We start from the raw sequence: 25507 nt of genomic DNA, 5'->3' as shown, positions 1-25507 counted from the left end.
AACTGAAGAAAAGTTAAATTATCTGACCAAAGTTGTAATTACTAAGTGGTAAACTCCAACACAACTCCCAACCAAAAAGCAAGTGTATTTTTTCTGGGTACCCATTTCTGTTTTTGTTTTTGTTGTTGTTCTGGGTTGAAATAGACTATGTACATTTATATGGGTATATGTTTCACAGTTTCAGCATTTAGTATATGTATGGGTATATGTTTCAGAGTTTTAGCATTTAGTATAGGAAAATATGTATCTGGATCTCTAAGCATTTTCTATGAACTCTAAAGTTGTTTAAAAGTCTTGCATGTTCATCTTACATACTGCTGAAATTACTCACCCTTTAATAACAAGATGGACTTCATAGTGCAACCTATGGTATAATTGTATCTTTTTACAGAAATGATTTGTTTTGGGGATAAGGTAGCTTGAATAAATAACTAATGCTTATTCCATTAGGAGCCTTTCAACATTTTTTCCCCTTCCAGAGAGTCATTAATTTAAGGTATTTTAATTGGAAAATACAGTAAATGTCTTTGTGCATCTAAAATTTCTTAATCGAGGGAAATGCCACAGAAATCCTGATGATTCCATGAAGAGGGGTAGGAGTAGGGAGTCGATGCTTCCCCTACACAATACCACCAGCCATTTGGGCAGGTACATAACATAAACTGGCCAACCAGACTCTTGCCAGAGATAGAGGAAAGCCTTTCTCTTTTTGAGGCAGGTACTCACTAAAGGGGTTAATGTGGGTTTGAGGCTGCCAATTACAATATTGTTGCCAAATGTAGAATTTATCTGGAAATGAATGATACCCAGCAAGGATAGGAGGTGGACAGCATAAGTACTAATATTTGAAATTACATATCAAACCAGTTTATTGAGATTTCCATATACAAGCCAAAAATAATTTCTTTATTTTGCTTAATCTAGTTTTATGTGGGTTTCTATCACTTACCATTCAGTGAGTACTAATGCAAAATTCTCTCTAAAAATTTTTTTCTTTTTTTATTAAGTGAGAGGAGGGGAGACAGAGAGGCAAACTCCTGCATGCACCCCAACCAGGATCCACCCAGCAAGCCCCCTACTGGCCAATGCTCTGCCCATCTGGGGCTGTTGCTCTGTTGCTTGCAACCAAGCTATTTATAGTGCCTGAGGTAGAAGCTCCACAGAACCATCTTCAGCACCTGGGGCCAGTTCTCTGGAACCAATCAAGCTATAGCTGTAGGAGGGGAAGAGAGAGAGAGAGAGAAGAGGAAGGGAGGGGTGGAGAAGCAGATGTTTGCTTCTCCTGTGTGCCCTGATGGAGAATTGAACCTGAGACATCCACATGCTGGTCTGATGCTCTACCACTGAGCAAACTGGTCAGGGCTCTAAAATATTTTATTTCTTTGGGCTTCTTAAACTGAGACTACTGAATGTACTCTATTACCTGTGTAACCTTTCACTTGTATATTATAATCTATTACTCTCAACTGTAAAATGAGAGCAATATTAAGTATTTACTTTAGAAAAAACATGAGAATTAAATGAGCTAAAGTACAGAGGTTTTGTGACTTTTCCAAAAATTCACATACACATTGAGAGAGAGTTGGGACACAAATTATAACATCACACAATCATAAACTTTTGCTTTTCCTGGATTTCATTACTTTTTGCTGTGAGGCTATTAACTCTTACTTCTTTTGACACTAGCTGTCCTCAGAAAATCTTTCCAAAGTTTAGGCTTTCTACTCTTCTGTAGATTAGAACACAACCTCATCAATTTTACTGCACAATTAATGCTGAATAATGTAAAATTCTAAGTGCAGACCTAAGAGGCACAATATAGTACAGATTTTTTTTTTTTTTAGTTTATTGATTTTAGAGAGAGAGAGGGAGAGAGAAACAGTAACATCAATCCATTGTTCCACCCATTAATGCATTCATTGTTGACTTTTGTATGTACCCTGACTGGGGATCGAACCCACAACCTTGGCATATGGGGGACAGTGCTCTAAATCACTGAGCTACCTGGCCAGGGCTAATACAGATGTTTTAGGACAGTTAATTTGGAGGTTAAAAAGGTTTTATTTCTGGCCCTGGCTGGTTGGCTCAGCGGTAGAGCGTCGGCCTGGTGTGCGGGGGACCCGGGTTCGATTCCCGGCCAGGGCACACAGGAGAGGCGCCCATTTGCTTCTCCACCCCCTCCTCCTTCCTCTCTGTCTCTCTCTTCCCCTCCCACAGCCAAGGCTCCATTGGAGCAAAGATGGCCCGGGCGCTGGGGATGGCTCCTTGGCCTCTGCCCCAGGCGCTAGAGTGGCTCTGGTAGCAGCAGAGCGACGCCCCGGAGGGGCAGAGCATCGCCCCCTGGTGGGCGTGCCGGGTGGATCCCAGTCGGGCGCATGCGGGAGTCTGTCTGACTGTCTCTCCCAGTTTCCAGCTTCAAAAGAAAAAAAAAAGAAAAAAAAAAGGTTTTATTTCTTGTATCTTGTGCAAAGTATAGTGCCAGTGTATTATATATCCATACCTATGATCTATTTTTTAATTACTTTATTTTCTTTTTATCATTTATTTATTTTTAAATTACAGTTGACCTTCAATATTAGTTACAGGTGTACAGCATAGTAGTTAGATATATACTTATATAACTTACAAAGTGATTACCCCAGTAAGTCTAATACTCATCTGAAATCATATATAGTTATTACAATATCAATTACTGTATTCCCTATGCTGTAGTTTACACTCCATGACTATTTTTATAATCATCAATTTGTGTTTCTTAATCCCTTCACCTTTTCACCCAGTCACCCAAACCCCTCCCATCTGGCAACAGGTTTGTTCGTTGTATCTATGGATCTGTTTCTGTTTTGTCTGTTTATTTTGTTTTTTAGAACCCACATATAAGTGGAATCATATAGTATTTGTCTTTCTCTGACTCATTTCAATTAGTATAATATCTTCTTGGTTCATCCATGTTGTCGCAAATGGCAAAATTTCAATTTGTATTATGGCTGAGTAATATTCCATTGTATATGCATCACGTTTTCTTTATCCATTTGTCTACCAATGGATAAAGACCACTTCTTTATATCCTATACAAAAGGCGGCATCCATATCTTAGCTATTGTAAATAATGCTGCAGTGAACATAGGGGTGCTTATATCTTTTCAAATTAGTGTTTTGAACTTTTTGAGTAAATACCCAGAAGTGAAATTGCTGGTTATATGATAGTTTTATTTTAAATTATTTGAGAAAACTCCATACTATTTTCTACAGTAGCTACACCAATTTACAATCCCACCAACAGTGTATAGCAGCAGTTGGATTCAGTGGATTAGCACTGGTTCAGCAGAACCAATACTTTTTTTTTTTTGAGTTCCGCAAGCCAGTTGTTAAAATGGCATTTGTAATCAGGGTTCTCTCTAAGGTGGGAATCACAAATTTATATTCCTTACTCTTTTTTTAACGTTCATCTGCACAACAATGTATTCTGAGCACTCATAGTAATGTTCATTTTGTCCATAGGTGAAAAATATTGCAAGTGAGGAAGCCATTCCAGAAGCAATATAGAAATATCTCAAATAACAGTTTTATTGTTTTCTTTTTTTTGGTCAGGTATTAGTTGATATTTTTTCATTAATATTCTAAAACTCTTTCTTATACCATAATCTAGTTTTGTGTACCTCTTTTATTGTTTTATTGTTCTCATTTAAGTATTAAATGCATGAAATAATAAACTACCTTTTGGTATATCTTTTTTTACACTTAAAATGGCCATTAGGGCAAAGAACCAGTTGTTAAATTATTTGAATCCCACCACTATGTACAGTGTTCCCTTTTCTCCACATCCTTGCTGGCACTTGTTTGTTGATTTATTGATGATAGCCTTTCTGACAGGCATGAGGTAATATCTTATTGTGGTTTTAATTTGCATTTCCTTGATAATTAGTGATGTTGAGCATTTTTTCATATGTCTATTGGCCATCCATGTGATTTCTTTGGAGAAAAGTCTCCAGGTCCTTTGCCCACTTTTTAAATCAATTTGTTTTTGGTGTTAAGTTGTGTGAATTCTCTATGTATTTTAAATATTAGCCCCTTATTAAATGTATCATTGGCAAATATTCTCGCCCATTCTGTAAGTTGTCTTTTCATTTTTTTGATGGTTTTCTTTGCTGTGCAAGAACTTTTTAATTTGTTGTCCCATTTGTTTATTTTTGTTTTTGTTTCTCTTGCCTGAGTAGATATAGCCAAAATAATAATAATAATAATAATAATAATAATAATAATACGCTAAAAGCAATATCAAAGAATTTACTACCTGTAATTTTCTTCTGGAATTTTATAGTTTTGAGTAATGCATTTAAGTCTTTAATCCATTTTGAGTTTATTTTTGTATATGATGTAAGAAAGTAGTCTAGTTCTTTTTCTTTTCTTTTCTTTTCTTTTCTTTTTTTTTCATGTATCTGGTCACTTTTCTCAGCACCATTTATTGAAGAACCTGTCTTTGCCCCATTATATATTCTTGCCTCCGTTGTCATAAATTAATTGACCAGACAGGCATGGGTTTCTTTCTGGGCCCTCTATTCAGTTCCATTGAACTATATGTATGTGTTGATGCCAGTTCCATGTTATTCTGATTACTGTAGTCTTGTAGTATACTTTGTTATCAGGTAGCATAATACCTCCAACTTCGTTCTTCTTATTCAGGATTCCTTTGGCTATTTGGGGTTTTTTGTAGTTCCATATACATTTAAGGACTATTTGTTCTAGTTCTGTGAAAAAATGCCAGATATTTGGATAGGGATTGCTTGAATCTGTAGATTACTTTGGACAGTAATGATATTTTAATCATGTTAATTCTTCTTATTCATAAGCCTTCCATTTACTTTTATCTTCTTTAGTTTCTTTCTTCAATGCCTTATACTTTTGCCTAGTACAGGTCTTTGAACCCCATGGTTAAATTTATCCCTAGGTATTTTATTCTTTTTGATGTAATTTTAAATGGGTTTTCTTTTCTTTTTTTTTAATGAATTTTGAATGGTTTCTTTTGTTTTTTTTTTTTTCATTTTTCCGAAGCTGGAAACGGGGAGGCAGTCAGACAGACTCCCGCATGCGCCCGACCGGGATCCACCTGGCATACCCACCAGGGGGCGATGCTTTGCCCCTCTGGGGGGTTGCTCTGTTGCGTCCAGAGCCACTCTAGCGCCTGAGGCAGAGGCCACAGAGCCACCCCTAGCACCCGGGCCATCTTTGCTCCAATGGAGCCTCGCTGCGGGAGGGGAAGAGAGAGACAGAGAGGAAGGAGAGGGAGAGGGGTGGAGAAGCAGATGGGCGCCTCTCCTGTGTGCCCTGGCCGGGAATCAAACCCGGGACTTCAGCACGCCAGGCCGACGCTCTACCACTGAGCCAACCAGCCAGGGCCGGGTTTTCTTAATTTCTCTTTCTGATAGTTCTTTATTGGTGTATAAAAATGCAACTGATTTCTGAACATTAATTTTGTTTCCTGCTACTTTGCTGAATTTATTAGCTCTCATCATTTTTAGTGAATTATTTTGAATTCTCTATAAATAGTCTGTCTTCTGCAAATAATGACAGTTTTACTTCTTGCATTCCAATTCAGATGGCTTTTATTTCTTTTCTTGTTGGATTGCTGTGGCTAACCCTTTCAAATCCATGTTGAATAAAAGATATTAAAGTGGACAACTTTGTCTCGTTACTGACCTTTAAAAAAAGCTTTAAGTTTTTAACTGTTGAGTATAATGTTAACTGTGGAATTTGTAATATATAGCCTTCATTATTTTGAGTTACATCCCCTGTATTCCACTTTGCTGAGAGTTTATTTTTTAATCATAAAAGGATTTTGAGTTTTGTCAAATACTTTTCTACCTTTATTGATAAGATTATATGATTTTTTTTAACCTGTATTTTCTTTATGTAGTGTTATCACATTACTTGATTTGTGGACATTAAATCAACCTGAAATTCTTGTAATAAATTCCACTTGATTATGTGTATGATCTTTTAAATGTATTGCTGAATTTGGTTTACTAATATTTTATTCAGATAATCTGCATTTATGTTCATCAGAAATATTGGCATACATTTTTCTTTTTTTATAGTGTCTTTGGTTTAGCATTAGGGTGATGCTGGCCTTATGAAATGTGCTTAGGAGCCTTCTCTTTATTTTTTTAATAGTTTGAAAAACATATGTATTAATTCTTCTTTCAATGTTTGAAAAAATTAACCTGTGAAGCCATCTGATCCAGGGCTTTTGTTTGTTAGGAATATTTTGATTACTGATTTGATTTTGTTAGTAGTACTTAGCAGTCTGGTAGATTATTTTTTCTTGATTCATCCTTGGGATATTGTATGTTTCTAGAAATTTGTCCATTTTGTCCAGGTTTTGTTGGCATAAAATTGCTTCTTATTATTTCCTTATAAACCTTTGTATTTCTGTGGTGTCAGTTGTCCCTTCTCTTTCATATCTGATATTATTTATTTGAATTCCCTTTCTCTTTTTTTCCTTGATGAATCTATCTAAAGTTTTATCAATTTTGTTTATCTTTTTAAAGAACCAGCTCTTGGTTTCATGAATTCTTTTCTGTTTATTTAGATTCTATTTAATTTATTTCTACTCTGATCTTTATTCTTTCCTTTTTTCTACTCACTTTGGGCTATTTTTGTCTTCTTTTTCAAGTTCCTTTAAGTGTAAAATTAGATTGAGATTTTACTTTTTCCTCAAGGTAGGTGTGTATTGCTATAAATTTCCCTCATGGCATTGCTTTGCCTGTGTCACAGAGATTTTTTTTTTTTGGTCTTTGTGTATTCATTTTAATTTGTTTCAAGGTATCTTTTAATTTCTTACTTGATCTCATTATTAACCTATGTATTGTTTAGTAGCATGTTGTTTAACCTCACATAGCTGTGTGTTTTTCATATTTGCCTTGCAATTGATTTCTAGTTTTATATCATTGTAATTGGAGAAGATGCTTGAATTTGCTTTAATCTTAAATATTGAGACTTGTTTTGTGGCCTAATATGGTTCAGGAAGTGTTCTATGTGAATTTGAAAAGAATGTATACTCTTTTGCTTTTAGGTAAAATGGCCTAAATATGTCAATTAAGTCCATATGGTCTGTGTCATTTAAGGTCACTGTTCCCTTGTTGATTTTCTGTCTGGATGATTTACTTATTGATGAAGTCCCCTAATATGACTGTATTAATGTAAATCTCTCCTTTTATGCCCAATATCTGCTTTATATATTTAGGTGTTCCTACATTGGGTGAGTAGACATTTACAAGAAGTATATCCTCTTGTTGGATTGATCCCTTTATCATTATGAAACGCCCTTCCTTTATTTGTTTTAACAACTGTGTTGTAAGGCCTGTTCTGTCTCAGTATGGCCACCCTAGTTTTTTTTTATTTCCATTTGCTTGAAATATCTATTTCTACCCCTTTCTTTTCCGTCTCTGTGTGTCTTTCAATATTAAGTGGATCTCTTATAGGCAGTACAAGTACAAGTTGTGTTTTTTGATCCAATCAGCCCTCCCATGCCTTTTGATTGGAGTATTTCATCTATTTCACTGAAGTAATTTGTGGTATGTATTTAATACCATTTTGTTAATTGTTTTCTGATCATTTCTGCAGTTCTCTGTTTTATTCTTATGCTCTTGTTCTCTTTTCTTGTATGTTGATGATTTTTATAGTGTTGTGGTTCTTTCTCTTTATTTCTTGTATATCTCTTGTAGATTTTGGTTTGTGGTTACCATGTGTTTCACATATACCATCCTATGTTTATATCAGTCTACTTTAAGTTCATGGTTGACTAAGTTACAACACATTCTGAAATCACTACATATGTTATTCACCTCCTGCATGCTTATATTTATCAATATTTTTTCTTTTGTGTGTCCCTTAATTTATTGTTGTAATTATGTATGATCTTCCTACTTTGCCTCTGAGCCTTTGTACTAGCTGTATAGTTGGTTAATCTACTGCTTACTAAGTATTGTATTTGTCGTATATATTTTATCTTTTCTACTTAAAGAAATCCCTTTAACATTTCTTGTAATGTTGATTTAGAGGTCATGACCTCCTTTACCCTTTTCTTATCTAGGAAACTATCTTTCCTTTGATTCTAAATGATTGACTTGCTGGGTAGAGTTTTCTTGGTTGTAGATCTTTTTATCACATTGAATATTTCATGCCACTTCCTTATGTCTGCAAAATTTTGTTGAGAAATCCACTGATAGTTCATATAGGAGAGCTCCCTTGTACATAACTAACTGATTTTCCCTTGCTACTTTTAATATCTTTTGTCTTTAACCTTTGACATTTTAATTATGATGTGTTTTGGTGTGAACCTCTTTGGATTCTTCTTATTTGGGACTTCACTTCTTGAACTTGTATGTCTATTTCATTGACCAGTTTAATGAAGTTTTCAGTCCTTACTTTCTCAAATATGTTTTCAAAGCCTTGCTCTCTCTTCTTCTTTTAGAACCCCTATGATGCAAATGTTGTCCCTGAGGCCGCTTAAACTATACTCATTTTTTTCAATTCTTGTCACTGTTCAAATGGGTATTTTTCTTTACATTGTCTTCCAGATCATTGATTTGGGATTCTGTTTCTCTAACCTGCTGTTGATTCCATCTAATGTAGTCTTCATTTCAATTCTTGTATTCTTAAATTCTGACTGGTTCCTTTTTACAGTTTCTCTTTCTCAAGGTTCTTACTGAGTTCACCCATTGTTTTCCTAAGTTCATTATAAGCATCCTTATAACCAGTGTTTTGAACTCTTTATCTGGTAGATTGCTGTCTCCATTTCATTTAGTTCTTTTCCTTGAGTTTTGTCCTATTCTTTCAACTGGTATATTTCTTTATCTTCTCCTCATTCTGGTTGCCACCTTGTATTTGTTTCTATGCATTAGGTAGATATGCTACATCTCCCAGTCTTGGTAGAGTGGCCTTAAGTAGTACACATGTCCTATGAGGCTCAGTAGTACAGTCCCCCTGTTCACTTGAGCTGGGTGCTCCATAATTGTCCCTCTGGTGGGTTGTGTCATCATGCTAGTTAAGCATTGACTGCTGTTGGCACATCAGTGGGTGGGATTGACCCTCAGGATGGCTGTGACTATAGCAGAAAATGTGTTGTGTGTGGGCTTACCCCACAAAGAATCACTTTAACTATGGTGCTAATCAAGTCTGCCCTTGAAATGTATCATTTGTGGGGTTGGGTAGTGCTCTGCTGTGATCTGAAGCCATTCACTGGGTTTAATTCTGGAAGCTCTTGAGAAGGGCTCTGGTACAGGCCATGGTCGGCTGCTATTTGTTCCAGGCTTGAGACTGCCTAGTAGGAGCTACAACGTTATCTGTGTTGGTTATCTTTTGTGCTGGGCTTGGAGGCACTTGTGTGAGGCTTTTTTGTGAATTGAAGCCAGCTGCCAATAACGCCATGCATAAGATCTTTGGTGGTCAACACAACATGTGCTAAGTAAGGCCAGTCACCTCTTGTGCTGGGTTGGAGGCTGCTTAGTTGAAGCTACATTCCAGGACAACACTGGCTGCAGATAATGCCAGGCTTGGGGCCACTTGATGGGAGTTACAATGTTAGTTAAGGCTGGTCACCCCTTGTGACAGTCTTGGGGCTGTTTAGCAAGAGGTACATAGCATGCCATAGTCAGCCACCACTTGTTTAGAGTTTGTGAACCTTTGATTTCAGGAAAGTCTACAGCATGAACCAAGGCAGGCCCCTCATTTGGAAAAGCTGCTGGAAGCAGTTTGGCAGAGCATGTGGGTGGTGTCTCAAGGAATCACCAGGGTGAGTGCTTAGCCTGGTTAACAGATAGCTCAGATTTGACACCCACCTGCACCTGATGGTTGGGAGAGGGGAGGGCTAAACAAAGAGGCAATGACACCTGCCAGCACCTCTGTCCCTGGAGTCACCCTAACCCTTGCCCTTCCAGCTGTCATCCTGAAGCCAGTCAATTCAGTTCTTTCCTGTATGTCCCTAGTGCTGTTCAAGTTGCTGCCCCCACACTGGAGACCAGAGCAAGTAAGGCAGGGGTCCCCAAACTATGGCCCGCTGGCCACATGCGGCCCCCTGAGGCCATTTATCTGGCCCCTGCCGCACTTCCGAAAGGAGCACCTCTTTCATTGGTGGTGAGAGGAGCACATTGACCATCTCATTAGCCAAAAGCAGGCCCATAGTTCCCATTGAAATACTGGTCAGTTTGTTGATTTAAATTTACTTTTCTTTATTGTAAATATTGTATTTGTTCCCGTTTTGTTTTTTTACTTTAAGATATGTGCAGTGTGCATAGGGATTTGTTCATAGTTTTTTTTATAGTCTGGCCCTCCATCAGTCTGAGGGACAGTGAACTGGCCCCCTGTATAAAAAGTTTGGGGACCCCTGAAGTAAGGTTATAAATCCATATGCAGACCCTCAAGGGAAACGCTTGGGACTCTAGCAGCCCTTCATCTCACTTGGATGTAATCTCCACAGATTTTCATAGCTAGATATTATGGGGACACCTCTTCCTGGCACTGATGTCCTGGGCTGGGGAGGTGGGTACGGGGCTGGGAAACTTTGCTCCTCAAGGGGTTCCTCTGCAGTCCTCCCGTTTCTTAACTGCCACATCATGGTTATGAAACTGCCCATTCTCTGTCTCCACCCCTCCTACTAGTCTTGACTTCTTTATAACCTTAGCTGAAGGACTCCTATTCAGCTAGTCTTCAGGCAGTTTTCAGTGATGGTTGTTGTATAATTTAGTTGTAATTTTGATGTGGTAATGGGAGGAGGCAAGCACTGCATTTACCTATTCCAACATCTTGACCAGAAGTCAAACTCTGATCTCTTTTCTAAATTAGCTTCTAAAAGAAACTCACAATTAGCTATAACTGATGTTTACTGAATGCTTATAATATACCAGGCACCCAGCCAAACATTAACCAAAATTTTCATTTACTCCTCAAAACCACCTTAATTAAGAAGTATTTTAAAAGACCAATAACAGCTGAGAGACCCAAAGACACTCAGGAAGGGTGTGGGTGAGCCGATGGGCAGGGACGGCTCACTGTGCTCTGCATCCAGTCTGTGAGGGCCGAGGACAGGTCTGTCTTGCTCTCCTGGTATCCAGTACAGTGTGGCACACCCAGGAGCACTCACAGTTAATGAATACATGCTCTTTACTAAAAGGAGAGCACTGTCAAATGATGTAATAGGGGACTTTCCTGTGAAAGGGCCATTTATTGTGTAAGCGGAAAAAAGCTTCAAAGGCAGACTCTTTCTTGACAATTTATGGTACCTTCTTTAATCCTAAGAAGTCCATATTGTTAGCATAAATTTCCCCACCCCCTTTTCATCAGGCATATACCCTAGTAACACCCAACAAGGGATACTAGAAGTTTAGTATGAATGAGATGAAGAGAATAAAAAAAACCCCAGCAGGTCAGCCAGAAAATAAGTTTATTTTATGATTCAATTTAATTCTCCTTACCCCCACCCTTTTTTATATTATGAGCAATATATGCCATTATGATAGCTATTAAAGGTGAAAGTATTAATTAAAACTATAATAATCTGATAAGACTAGCTTACTGTCTAACCAAATTTAGGGCAAATTCACCTACTTCAGCTAAAAACACTGGACAGAAAAAAATAGGTGAATAATGAAATAAAAACCCTGTAGGTCATGTTTCCACTATATATTTCTTAGTAATATAAGGTATCATTCAAACAAGGAGTCATAGTGTGTTTTCAACTTTTATTAGTAATAATTCTGAATACAAATAACAAACTTAACTTGACATTTAGAAAAAAATGACTTACTCTCTAAGGTTTGTGCATAAAGAAAAACCTGTTCTTTACAGTTTACTCTCCAATTTTAATGCTTCACACCATATTTATTCTAAGCCTATAACTTAATTTCAGGTTTAAATGAACAATTCTGTCTTGTTGCACCTGGTTACAGGCTAAAAATCATCAGAGAGACAAAAGTGAGAGTAATTACAATGTCGTGAACATAAAATTTAACTATAAGGCCTTATAAAAAGCCTATAAGACTAAACCTAATATTAGCATACTTTTGGCAGAAAAACTAGCAGCTATGAATGAAATAACATTACATAACATTTTATTAAGAACTGCATCACAATATTGTGGTTTACATATATTAGAATGATTTGCAACATACTAAATGATTATTTACATCAGACATAAAAATCTATTTATTAAACCACTTAAAAAATATAGTTTAGCACTTTTGGGAAATTCAATTCCCAATAAATGACAGAAATACAATTTAAAAGGTAACTGGTACATCTTTTTTTAATTAGAGACCTAACCAGGCATATCTTGTTAAACAGTTAGGAAATAATATCAATAATAAGAATTTATAAGAACTTAAGATAAAATAGTAACACGGTAACCTCATCAGTATGTATGCTTTGCATTAGAAATCATACTGTGAGTGAATACACAGTAAATTCTTAGGGGGAAAAAACAGCTCATTTTAGAATAAGTGTCAATCTACATTTCTTTTTTATTCTTCCCCCAAAACATTATTTCTCCCAATCTTAATTTTAAGTGTTAAAACTCTCCTTGGTTGGTAATGTATTACTACTTCTTAAAGACCAATCATACCAGCATAATGTAATGTCATAAAGTCCTTTGCAGATGACGTGACCCACAAAGAACAAAAAGAGTAATGCAAATGCATTTCAATAGAAAAACGTCCACCCTACACTGCAAGGCAGAAGTCCCATTTCTAAAATACTTTGAACAAGGTTTGCTTAAAAATTAGTTCTATAAGTATAACAGTATTACACTTTAATTATGTCTTCAGTTTGACAGTAAATTCAAATCTTAATAGTATATATTAAAATTTCCAAGTTACATTCCTTTGGAAACATAATTGATTTGAAAATCTTTCTATATTGGAATGAAATTTCCTCTACTTCATGTATTTGGTATGAATTCTCAGATACAAATAGTGAGAACAAGGAGAGGAATTACTGATTACGCTAGGAGCCATGTCAGGGGAATTGTCCCTGTAAACAAATAAATGTCCCCTGAATTCCCCCTAGTACGTTAGCACAGTTGTAGGTAAGTGATTTAATGAGACTTGTAACTGGGAAATAAATAGTGCTTACCTCAGGTTTCTCCCAAAGGAATAGGAAATCTCAATGTTGTGGTTGCTGCCACTTAACAGTGGCTCAGCCTTGCCATGTAAGAAAGGGAACTCTATCCATTAAGGAGTGGGCTCCGAAGTAGCACCGTTCTCTACCACCTGGGAATTGCAATTCCCAACAGTTTCTCACCCTTCATTTCCATATAGTAATATGCAGGAAGACTATTTTTGGTCATATCCTCACTAAGCTAAATACAAATAAATAAACAGGAATTAAAAATAGAAAATGAACTCCAAGAGTGAAACTTCCCACAGAGCTGATCCAAGAGGTAAAACTTACTGGTAAATAAAATCAAAATGATGTAAAATATATCTCTGTTTTTGGTTCGATTTAAAGAGCCTCGTTCATTGTTGGCAAACTAGCTATGTGGTGTGGTGTGATCTCATTTCTTCTGCATTGTACTTATCTATTAAATCACTCCTTAATGAGGACTTTTCAATATTAAAAAGTTTTAATGTTTATAATATATACCGTATTAAAATATTTTAGTTATTTACAAATGAAAAAATGTATTCTCCAGTCTATGGGAGTTGTGCTACTTCTTCAATGTCATCGTCAGAATCAGCTTTTCTTAATCTGTGTCTGCTTGGATGAAAACTTCTTCCTTCACTGAGGAAAAAGTCGTCTTCCTGTTCTCTCCCCGTGCTGCTTTTGCGCCCAGGGAGAAAATCTAAAGGGTCGAAGTCTCCTCTGCTGGCAGCCTGAGAATTCATGTCACTGCTTTTGGAGGACACGGGGCTGCCGCTGCTGACACCAAACAGCTGTTCCATCAAATTGAGTTTTTTCTCTTTTCTTGTGGTTAAATCCAGACCGTCTTTACTAAGTTTCTCTATACTGTTTATTTGGAAATCCAAAAGGCTACTTTTTTGGCTAAATGAATTTGACTTCCCTGATGTTTTTGCAAATGAAACCACACAGTCGCCAAATGCAAGCTCATCTGGAGAGACTGGGCTTCTGATACTTCCTGGATTCTGACAATCTCCTTTTGAAGTGATAAGACTGATGTCTTGCAAATGATGCCCATTAAATAATCTCCCTGGGGATTCAGAGAACATGTATGTTTTGGGACTTCTCTGTGGGGAGTGCTGTTTAGATCCCTTATCAAGTAGCAATGGCAGAGGAGGACATTTTCGATTCTCAGAATCCTGGCGTTCCTTGTCGATTTCATTCAGTTTTGCAAGTAGCAGTTCTCTCTTCAGTCTTTCCTCTTCCCCTTCTTCCAATTTACCAATATTTAGAATTTGGCACATTTCCACTTGGTATCTTCCAGTTTCCAATGCTGGCTTTACTTCTCTCTCCAGCATAGATGTCTTTTCTTTTTGCTTTTTACCAAGTTCTTCTCTTTCCCATTCTGTATAAAACCAAATTTAAAAAAAGATATTTATAGCAGTCAATGTTTTTTAGCAGGAAACCTCAACTCTCATCTTTTATAAAACAACAATCTTTGTTTAATTTTGGTATTATCAGTATAGTAAAAATGAACACCGTAATTTCATTTCTATACTTGACATTCAAAAAATATACTTAATGGTTGTTGCATTTAAGATTCACATTTAAAGAAAAATTTTGTTCTTTGATTTAGGGGTGGTGAAGGTTCTCTGCCTATTCTTTATACCTGATATCCTACTGCATGCTGAATGGAGGGTGGTGGGATGGATGGAGAAAGAAACCACTTTTATTTTAAACTTAAAAGTAAATTGAATGTTATACCCCAAGAAAGACACATCACTTACTAGTATTTTGACAGGAGAAACATTAACCTGAAACTAATTATGCTTTAAAAAATGGGCCTATATTCATCAATAAGGTTAATTTCACTAAATATCTTTTAAAAGACTGAGAAGCTATTCCAGATAAGAAAATGCTATAAAGGACAATACTGTATCAGCTGACAAAATTAATATAGACAGCAGCAGATTAGAGAAATGGGTTGTATCAAATTTAAATTTTCTGAGGTTGAAAACAATATGGCATGATATAAGAGAATTGCTCTACTTTGGAGAACTACTCATGAAAAGTATTTTAGGGTATGTACATGAGGTATACACTTAATCTTAACAGTTCTTTGGCTGTTGTTGCTTTGTTGTGATTTTGAAATTATTTCCAAATTAAAAATATTAAAATATGTAAGAACACCATAGCATTTGGTAATTTTAGTGAATGGTATACATTCTCACTGACATCAGAGATCATTCCATATAGAATCCAGGGGGAAAAAATCAACAAGTCAAAAAGGATAAAGAAAGGTGACAGTCTATTTTTTTTCTCTTTTCCTGGTACCTTAGACAGAACTGAACATAACCTCCTCATTTTCTATTCCCTTTTGTTTTTTGTATTTTTCTTAAGTGAGAAACGTGGAGGCAGAGAGACAGACTACCACGTGGGCCCAACCAGATCCACCCGGTATGCCCACTAGGAGGCGATGCTCTGCCCGTCTGGGGGTTATCCTGTTGCAACCGGAGCCATTCTAGCACCTGAGGCAGAGGCCATGGAGCCATCCTCAGCACCCAGCCCAAGTTTGCTCCAATGGAGCCTTGGCTGCGGGAGGGGAAGAGAGAGAAAGAGAGAAAGGAGAGGGGGGGAAGGGTGGAGAAGCAGATGGGTGCTTCCCCTGTGTGCTCTGGCTGGGAATTGAACCCAGGACATCCACATGCCAGGCTGATGCTCTACCACTGAGCAAACTGGCCAGGGCAACCTCCTCATTTTCTATTCTATAGTTCAACATAGGATAGCATCTCCCTTAGTGCATTAGCCAATAGTGCTATTCAACTGTTATATTGTTGTTGTTTAATTCATTTTTTTCTTCTTTTTCCAAGTAAGAGGAGGGAAGATAGAGAGACAGACTTCTGCATGCACCCTGACCAGGATCCACCCCACAACCCCCATCCGGGGCCTATGCTCTGCCTGTCTGAGCCATGCTTGTAACCCAGCCATGGCTGCAGGAGGGAAAGAGAGAGAGAGAGAGAAGGCATAGGGGTGGAGAAGTAGATGGTCGCTTCTCCTGTCTGCCCTGACCAGGAATTGAACTCAGGAGATTCACACGTCAGGCCAACATTCTACCACTGAGCCAACTGCCCAGAGTCTACTGTTATATTGTTTTAAATACACAAACACACAAACACACACAAATGTACATACACTACTTTATGTAATAATTACTCGTAATTTTATGAGCCATTAACTTAAACTATAAGCAGCTGCTATATAACAAAATACATTCAAAGGATTAGTCTCACCTATATCTTTAAGACATTTTATCCTGATGGAAATGGATTTATCACTGAACTTCATTTCCAATATCTAAAACCATGTGAACCGGTTCACTACACTTCCATAGTAATGGTTGAACATGGTAAAGATTTACTTTACATACTAAAACCAAAGAAAATTTATAGAAATATATTCAGGACCTCATCCTTCAATGATTTTTTTTTTTTTGTACTTTTCTGAAGATGGAAACGGGAGACAGTCAGACAGACACCCGCACGCGCCCGACCGGGATCCACCCGGCATGCCCACCAGGGGGCGACGCTCTGCCCACCAGGGGGCGATGCTCTGCCCCTCTGGGGCGTCGCTCTGTTGCGACCAGAGCCACTCTAGCGCCTGGGGCAGAGGCCAAGGAGCCATCCCCAGCGCCCGGGCCATTCTTTGCTCCAATGGAGCCTTGGCTGCGGGAGGGGAAGAGAGAGACAGAGAGGAAGGAGAGGGGGATGGGTGGAGAAGCAGATGGGCGCTTCTCCTGTGTGCCCTGGCCGGGAATCGAACCCGGGACTTCTGCACGCCAGGCTGACACTCTACCACTGAGCCAACCGGCCAGGGCCATCCTTCAATGATTTTAATGCTTGGGCTAGTCTATTTAATAAAGTCAAGCCAATAACGAAGACTGGACTTTAGTTATGTCTTCATCAAGCTTTAGTTAATACACAAGAATTTTTTTCCTTTTGCCTGAACTTTCTGAAGGTAATTAACTTTGTCCTTATTGTCTAACCCTAAAAATACAGTTTTCACTTTTTTTCTTTCCTTTGAATGAAGTTACTGCTTGAGATGCTGGACAGAACATCTCCTACCCCTGTGTCAACCTTTCTTGTTCTTTATATCCAATTTGGTCTTCAACTAGAAAATATAATACTAGGGGATGTTAACCCTTTCTTTCCCAAGAAATGCTGACTCATCATGTATTTAAACAAACTCTTACCATCCTTCATCAGCTTCTCAACGTCTTGTTTATCAACACAGAGTCCTTGATTTTTAACACATTTTTCTTCTTTTTCCAAAACTGGGTTTAGAATCCCTGCTTCTTCATGTGTATCTTTCTCTTGAGATTTCAGGTCCTATTACACATTAAAAAAAAAATTCAAGTCCACATAAAGAAAAAGAAGCAGCTATATAAATATTATAAAATTGTCCCCATTTAGCATGATACCAAGTTAGAAATTTAAGCAAATTTTCAATTAATAGATCAGGAAGTTTGAAGTTACCACCCTTTGAAAGATACTTCAAAAGCGCATAGGTATTTCTTTAGTTAAAATTTTAAGGAAGCATTTATAAGCTATTATCAAAATCAATATCATAGATGTAAAGTCAATAACCTCCATAAAATCTGAAGAGACAAGTTTCAGAAGTATCCTTGCTTTGTACATTTCACAGCAAAATTTGATTAATTCAGTTAACCAGAAGGGCTGTTAACCAGTGATAAAGGCCAACTGAAAGGATGCTGAACTGTAACACAGGCAGAGACAATTACACTGAATCTTTCAAGTTAATACTAGAATTTGAGTCTCACATACACCTTTAGGTCCAAAGTCTTTGATTAATAATTTTGTAAAATTTAAGTCAAAAATATAAACTTAAATTTCTTATGGTCCCTTCCATGAGTGTAATTTTTCTTAATAAAAGTAAATATCTATTATTAGTAGACTTATATAGCAGAGCTATGTTCCCTAGTATCCATCTTCCCCTTTCCTTTTAGTTACAAATTACTTTGTTTTAGCAGAGCAGAGGGCTGCTCAAGTAGAGACTACACTGACCAGCCTCTCTTGCAGACAGACAAGACCAACAGGGTATAAGTGAAGTATGTATATGAATTTCTGATCACACTTGTAAAACAAAAGCTGCTTGCCCTTCACTTCCTTATTCCTAACCTCACAAGGGTGATGAACCAGTTCCAAGCATATAGAAGAGGACTATATTCTTTAAGATGGAAGAGCAGTCTGACCAGGTGGTGGCACAGTGGATAGAATGTTGGCCTAGGATGCAGGAGACTCAGGTTCAAAACCCCAAGGTCTTCAGCTTGAGCATGAGATCATAGACATGACCCCATGGTCGCTGGTTTGAGCCCAAAGGCCACTGGCTTGAAGTCAGAAGTCGCTGGCCTGAGCAAGGCGTCACTGGCTCAGCTGGAGCCCCCAGTCAAGGCACATATGAGAAACTAGTCAATGAACAACTAAGGTGCTGCAACAAAGAATTGATACTTCTCATCTCTCCCTTCCTGTCTGTCTGTCTCTATCTGTCCCTCTCTCTGCCTCTCTCTGTTCTGTCTCTCTCGCTTAAAAAAAAAAAAAAGGATGGAAGAGCAGGAAGACAGAGGATGACTACCATTGAACAAAGCTGTCTATCTATTCTAGACTATCCATTCACCTTCAGTCTATCGGGAGAGACTTGTATTTTGCTTGAAACATTGTGTTCTGGGTGTCTTTACAATAGCAACTTTGCCTGTACTTTAACTAACAGTTACCATTTGTTGAGGCCTTTAAATTTCATGATTAGTTATTACCACAAGCTTAAAGGGTAACACACCCCCATTTTTTAAGTAAGAAAATTGAAACCCCAAGAAGTCGCACAACTGAAATGTCAGAACCAGAATTTAACTAACAAGCAGTGCTAATTCCAGGACTGCCCTCTTTTCATTATATCAAGTTGCTGTTCCTTCTGCTGAAACTTATAAACACCAAATATTTTTATCATCTTAAAGAATTACTTTGCTATTCCACACTTTACCCTTTCAAAAAGACAAATTAACATGATCTCCAGTCTCAATGACTGTGCAAATACAGTAAGAAACACAGCAGATACAGCTAACTTGTTTAAATTGTAAAAGAAACAAAAACTTGAGTATGCACAGGAACCAAATCAGCCATCCTTCCTGTTTTATACAAGTAGAGATCTCAGGGTCACGGGAAAACGTTCAAGCCACAAAAATCACAGGATTCTATAAAATATAACGAACGGCTCTTTGGTACAGGTTCCCTTTGGATTTAAACTAAGCACTAACCTGACCCGTGGTGGCACACTGGATAAAGCATTGATATGGAGTGCTGAGCTCACCAGTCAGGCTCCCTAGGTTTGCACAGTCAGGAGACATACGAGAAGCAACTGGTTGATGCTTCCCACTCCTTCCCTCATGCCTTTCTCTCTCTCTCTAGTCAATAAATAAAATCTGAAAAAAGCCCCACCTAAACACTAAAGAGAAAAACCTCTTAGAAGAGAGCACCTTCCAATATTCAGAATATAAGTCCTATTAAATGAAGGCCCAACACAGACCCACTGAATGTCACTCTAATTTGAATGGTATAACGTCAGATTCCACTGATTCACCTAACTCAGAAAGTTCTCTTCCATAGCATGCCCCCCAAATTAAATGTAGTCAGTTTCTAACAAATCATTTGAAAACTATTATAATTTGCTTTTAAACATAAAAGCAAAGATTTTTAAAGATGATCTTGGTATATACAAGGTAAGGAACTTCGAAAGTAAATTTTTCTTCCCTTCTACCTCCAACCCAGAAGGTACAATCAACCTTTCTGAAGCATCTGAAAGACACAATGTAGATTAAGATTCAATCCAAAGAATTTAATAAAAATACACAGTTGTCACTCGTCTCTTTGAAAAGCTAGTTGTACATTTACAGATAGAGCAGGGGCATCACAGCTGACATTAAAAATGTTTGATACTGTGTTTCAGGAATAACTTCACACCTCGAGTTTGGTACCTAATCCTATTGCTGAACTCACCAAAGTAAGACGTTCAGGTTCCCTTTTGTTTTTATAACGCATAAATGTTTGTGGTGCAATAGGAAATCCTTCCAGCTTGAAGTCTTCACTGGTTTGTACTTCTTTTGTACACTGGCGTATAAAATCAGTCTGGCATGCAGCTACCGTGAAAATTATAAAAGAATTTTTCTTATCTTATGAAACATTGCTAAGACATATGGAATTCAGCTGGTATATATATTCCATGTAAATGAGACAATGCGTGTTTGTCTCAGCTCCATGACTATTCATGTTAGTATTTTTGTTTCTAAGATTTACTGGCAATTATATAATTTGAGGACAATTCTAACAGGTAAATCCTATCAGGCTTTTATAAAGTTTACATTTTTAACTTTCTGTAATTCACAGAAAAGAAAAATTATGCTTTTTTTTTTTTAAGGTAAAGTTATGCAAATCAATACCAAAGTATTTTTAAGTGAAATGCAATAGCTGGATTTTGCTTTAAAATACTCTGGGAAAAAAGTAACAAAATACATCATATATAAGTGTTAAAGCTAGGTGATCTGTCCATAAAATATTCGTTATACTATAATCTCTCGTTTGGAGTATGGTTATAAAGATTTCTTAGAAATTATGTAAAATATAACTTAAAAACTCAGAAAAATCTTGAGAAAGTTGAAAGAATTTCTGAAAACTAACAGTAAATACTAAACTAGTTAGTAGTTTAAAGGAAACTTAAATTTCAATAAATTCTTTTCCCTTTGCCTTCCTCCTATTTCAGAATTTATTATAGTAATACCACGTTTTTCAACAATAATAGTTACTATACCGTTTTTTCTTGATATATCTTCTTTTTCTTTCTTTGGAGAAAACTTTGGTAGACGATTAGAATATATGTTTTTTACATTCAGTTCTCTCTCCTTTTCCTGTAAACAAGCCCAGCACAATCAAGGACAGAGTCTCAGTTTAAGACAAAACAAAAATCCTCACCTTGTCACTTGGTATTTTTTTTACCAAATTGGAACATACCGTATTTTTCGCTCCATAAGACACACTTTTTTTCCCCAAAAGTGGAGGGGGAAATGCCCATTGTGTCTTATGGAGTGAATATTCATTTTTTTTTTAGCTGCTGCAGGTTCCCAGATAACTAAAAGAGTATTTGAACATTAAAGTCTCTTCTCACTTGTTAATAACAGTGCTAATGGTTGTTAATACTGCTGTTGAGTTTACATTGTTGAAATATTATTGTGGTATATTTTATTCAATATTTTAACACACCATTTGGTTCAGAATATATTTTTTTCTTATTTTCCTCCTTAAAAACCGAGGTGCGTCTTATGGAGCGAAAAATTTGGTACATAGTTCCATTTCCCTTTATAACTACCTAACTACAGAAAGAAATGTCTCTAGGACATTTAGGTTAGGGTAGAGCAATGATTCTCCCTGCAAAGTCCAATATATACTGGCAGGCAAACAAATGAGAGAAAATAAGACAAAATTAATTTTCTACTCCCTCCTACCTGCTAGAGCTAGTGTTCTAAACTGTCTTCCAGGCTTAGCAACAGAGACAATTTATTTAGCATCTCTCAGTTGTGAGTTATAAATTATTAGGTTAAAAATTAGAACTTATTTTTACAACACAAGTGTTCTTGACCCTTTGGAGAAGATAGATAATGCATAAACAACAAAAAAAGATTTTGCACAAAATTTCTACCCATCAGTTATCTCAGGAGAGAATTAAGAACATCTGTTTTAACAAAACTAACTGATTTGAATGCTTCCTCTAAACACTGAAAATAAAATGAGTTATTTAAAATAACTTTAAAAATAATTAATCATGAGGTTATCTGAGGAAGAACACTGGATTATTCAAGCATGTGACAAAAAAACTCTGGTTCCCCTAATTTTCTTCCAGAATTTTATGACTTATTTCAGTTATATCATTCATATTAGTGTATTCAATGTTTCATTTTTGTCACGTTATAGTAACTATATTAACAAACCTGGTCTTTAAAGTGCCAAGGATACTGGAATTTTGTAAATGATACTCTCTGATTTATAAATATGAAAGTTAACAGTGTTGTAAAATATTGAGTTTTCAAATAATATGTATTACAATTGTAATATGTAATCATAAAAAATATGATTTTAAATAAAGTACCTTTAATTTGTGACGTAGTTGTTCCAGCTCCTTTTGAAGAACGTCATTTTCATTGTGAGCAACGTCAGCCCTTTTCCTTTCAGCACGCAGCTGTCGTTTGAAACTCTTATTACTCAGTTTCAGGTATTCTGAGAGTTCCTATGATATTTGTACAAACACATAAAAATAGTACTTATAATTCAACAGTAAAACATTACACTTAGCATCAAAGTGAATTTTTCAGTAGTATTGTACAATATATACAAATGAAGCTAGGATTAGTGTCTGTAAACAAAATAAACTGTGAAACAGACTGACCAACAATTTATTACTTAGCTACTATTCCTTTCTTTGTTTTTCATAATGATTTATAAATAATTTCTTAAAGCATTTGTCTGAAGAATACATGGATAGTCATTTAAGTTGGGAGCAAAAAATAGCTAAAGGGATGAGAAACGGGTTTTTGAGTCATTGATTGGGCAAACAGCTACAAAGACAGCTGTGTAAAATTACATAGCAATAGCCTGACCAGGCAGTGGCACAGTGAATAGAGCATCAACCTGGGATGCTGAGGAACCAGGTTTGAAACCCTGAGGTTGCCAGTGTGAGTGCAGGCTCACCAGCTTGAGCACAGGGTTGCTGGCTTGAACGTGAGATCATACACATTATTACCCCATGATTGCTGGTTTGAAGCCCAAGGTTGCTGGCTTGAGCAAGGGGTCACTAGCTCAATGGGAGCGTCCCAGTCAAGGCACATATGAGAAAGCAATCAATGAACCACCAAGGTGCCATGGCTATGAGTTGATGCTTCTCATCTCTCTCCCTTCCTGTCTATCTGTCCATGTCTGTTCCTTTCTCTCTTTCTTGAAAAAAAAGAAAGAAATCATACCAATGATCTTTTCTGACCAAAATGGTATAAAACTGAAATCAAAATAAAAGTGAGAGATCTATAAATAAGTGAAAACTAAACAACACACATCTAAACAAACACTGAGTCAAAAGAAAAAAAGGGAAATAAAAATTATCTCTAAATAAATAAAAATGGAAATGTAACAACCAAATCTTATGGCATGCAACAAAGGCAGTTCTGAAAGGAAAGTTTATAGCAATAAATGCATATATTCAGAAATTAGAAAGACTGCAAATAACCTAACTTTACACCTCAACAGATTTAGACAAAGAACAAGTTAATTTCAAAATCAGCAGATGGAAGGAAAAAATAAAGATCTCAGAAATCTAGCAAAAACAAACAAGGGAAGGAAGCCAAAATGAGAAGACAAAGAAACATGTCCCAAATGAAAGAATAGGACAAAATTCCAGAAAAAGAACTAAATAAAAAAGAGTAAAGCAATTTATCAAATACAGACTTCAAAACACTGGGTTTAAGGATGCTCAGTTGACTTAGGTGAAGAGTAAATGAACTCAGGTGAGAACTTCAATAAAGAGATAGAGGCCATAAAAAAAAGAAAAGTCAGAAATGAAGAATACAGTAACTGAAGTGATAATATATTAGAAGGAATCAACTGCAGATTAGATGAAGCAACTCAATCAGTGATCTGTAACAGGTAGCAGTAAACACCCAATCAAAATAACAAAAAGAAAAATAACGACAATAGTTTAGCAGTAGTTTTCAACCGCCAGTCCGTGGACTGGTGCAGGACCACTAGAAATTTCATGCTGGTCCACGGAATGGCGGTTGAAAACCACTGATTTGAGGGACCTTTGGGGACAACATCAAGTGTGCCAATAGTAACATTACAGGGGTACCACAAGAAGAGAGAGAGCAAGGGATTGAAAATCTATTTGAAGAAATAATGACCAAAAACTTCCCTCGCCTGGCTAAGGCAATAGACACACAAGTCCAAGATGCTCAGAGAGTCCAATGCAAGATGAAACCGAAGAGGCCCACATGAAACATATCATAAGTAAAATACCAAAGTTAGAATATTAAAAGTAGCAAGAAAAAAGCAGTTATTTATACGCAAAGGAACTCCAATAAGACTTAGTACATTTTTCAACACAAACTTTGAACGTCAGAGGGTATTGGCACAATCAAGATTACCTAGCAAGGCTATGAGTTAGAATTGAAAGAGAGATTGAGTTTCTCAGACAGGAAAAAGCTAAAGGAGTTCATCAACAGTAAACCAGTATTACAGAAATGTTAAAGGAACTTTAAGTAAAAAAGAAAGATAAAAAATATGGACAAGAAAATAGAGAAAAGAAAAAAATCTCACTGACCAACACAAAACACTTAGTAAGCAGTAGATTAACCAACTATAGAGCTAGTACAAAGGTTAAGAGGCAAAATAGGGAAATCATGTGTAGTTATAATAAATCAAGGGATACAAACAAATGAAGTAAAAAAAATAATAAGAAATACAAAAATGGAGAAGGTGAGTAAAATACCTACTGATTTCAGAATGTGTTGGAACTTAAGCAACCATCAACTAAAACAGACTGATATAAACGTAGCTTGGAATATGTAAAGCACACAGTAACCACAAACCAAAATCTACAAGAGATATACAAGAAATAAAGAGAAGGAATCTAAACGCACTCCAAAAAGTCATCAACATGTAATAGAGCAAGAGAAGAAGGAATAGAGAAAAAGTACAAAAACAATCAGAAAACAACAAAATGGCAAAAGTACATAACTATCACAAATTACTTTAAATGTTCCAATCAAAAGGTGAGTAGACCAAAACACAAGACCTGTATTTTTACTGCCTACAAGGGTCTCACTTCAGACTGAAAGACACACAAAGATTTAAAGAGATGGAAAAACAAATTTCATGCAAATGCAAATGAAAAAAACTGAAGTAGCAATACTTATAGAGACAAAATAGATGTTAAAATAAGGGTTGTTAAAACAGATAAAAGAAGGGCATTTCATAATGATAAAGGGATCAACCCAACAAGAGGATATAACTCCTGTAAATACCTACACATCCAAGGTAGGAGCACCTAAATATATAAAATAAATACATAAAGCATATAAAGGAAGAGATCAATAGTAATGCAGGCATAGTAGGTGAATTGAACAGCCCACTGATTATCTGGACAGAAAATCAACAAGAAAAAAATTGTCTTAAATGACACATTAGACCATATAGACTTAATTGATATTTTTAGAACATTTCATCCCAAAGCAGCAGGATATACATTCTTTTTAAGTGCACATGAAGTATTTTCCATGACAGACCACATGTTAGGC

General features: G+C 36.5%; 1 protein-coding gene across 3 annotated transcripts in view; it reads right to left on the bottom strand.

Annotated features, from left to right (window-relative positions):
- Positions 1–11731: 11731 nt before the first annotated feature.
- LCA5 (lebercilin LCA5) overlaps positions 11732–25507 on the bottom strand; it is a 40289-nt gene continuing 26513 nt past the window's right edge. For all 3 annotated transcript variants that reach the window (XM_066358979.1, XM_066358981.1, XM_066358980.1), the window contains exons 4-8: positions 22315–22452; positions 20983–21079; positions 20175–20314; positions 17360–17495; positions 11732–14515 (exon numbers count right to left, since the gene is read on the bottom strand). In XM_066358979.1, the coding sequence (XP_066215076.1) occupies positions 13686–14515; positions 17360–17495; positions 20175–20314; positions 20983–21079; positions 22315–22452 (1341 nt within the window). In that variant the 3' untranslated portion in view covers positions 11732–13685. The remainder of the gene's footprint in view (positions 14516–17359; positions 17496–20174; positions 20315–20982; positions 21080–22314; positions 22453–25507) is intronic.

The sequence above is a fragment of the Saccopteryx leptura genome, chromosome 1 (assembly GCF_036850995.1).
Source record: "Saccopteryx leptura isolate mSacLep1 chromosome 1, mSacLep1_pri_phased_curated, whole genome shotgun sequence".
Taxonomy (NCBI): Eukaryota; Metazoa; Chordata; class Mammalia; order Chiroptera; family Emballonuridae; genus Saccopteryx; species Saccopteryx leptura.
This window is presented reverse-complemented; position numbering and strand designations above follow the sequence as displayed.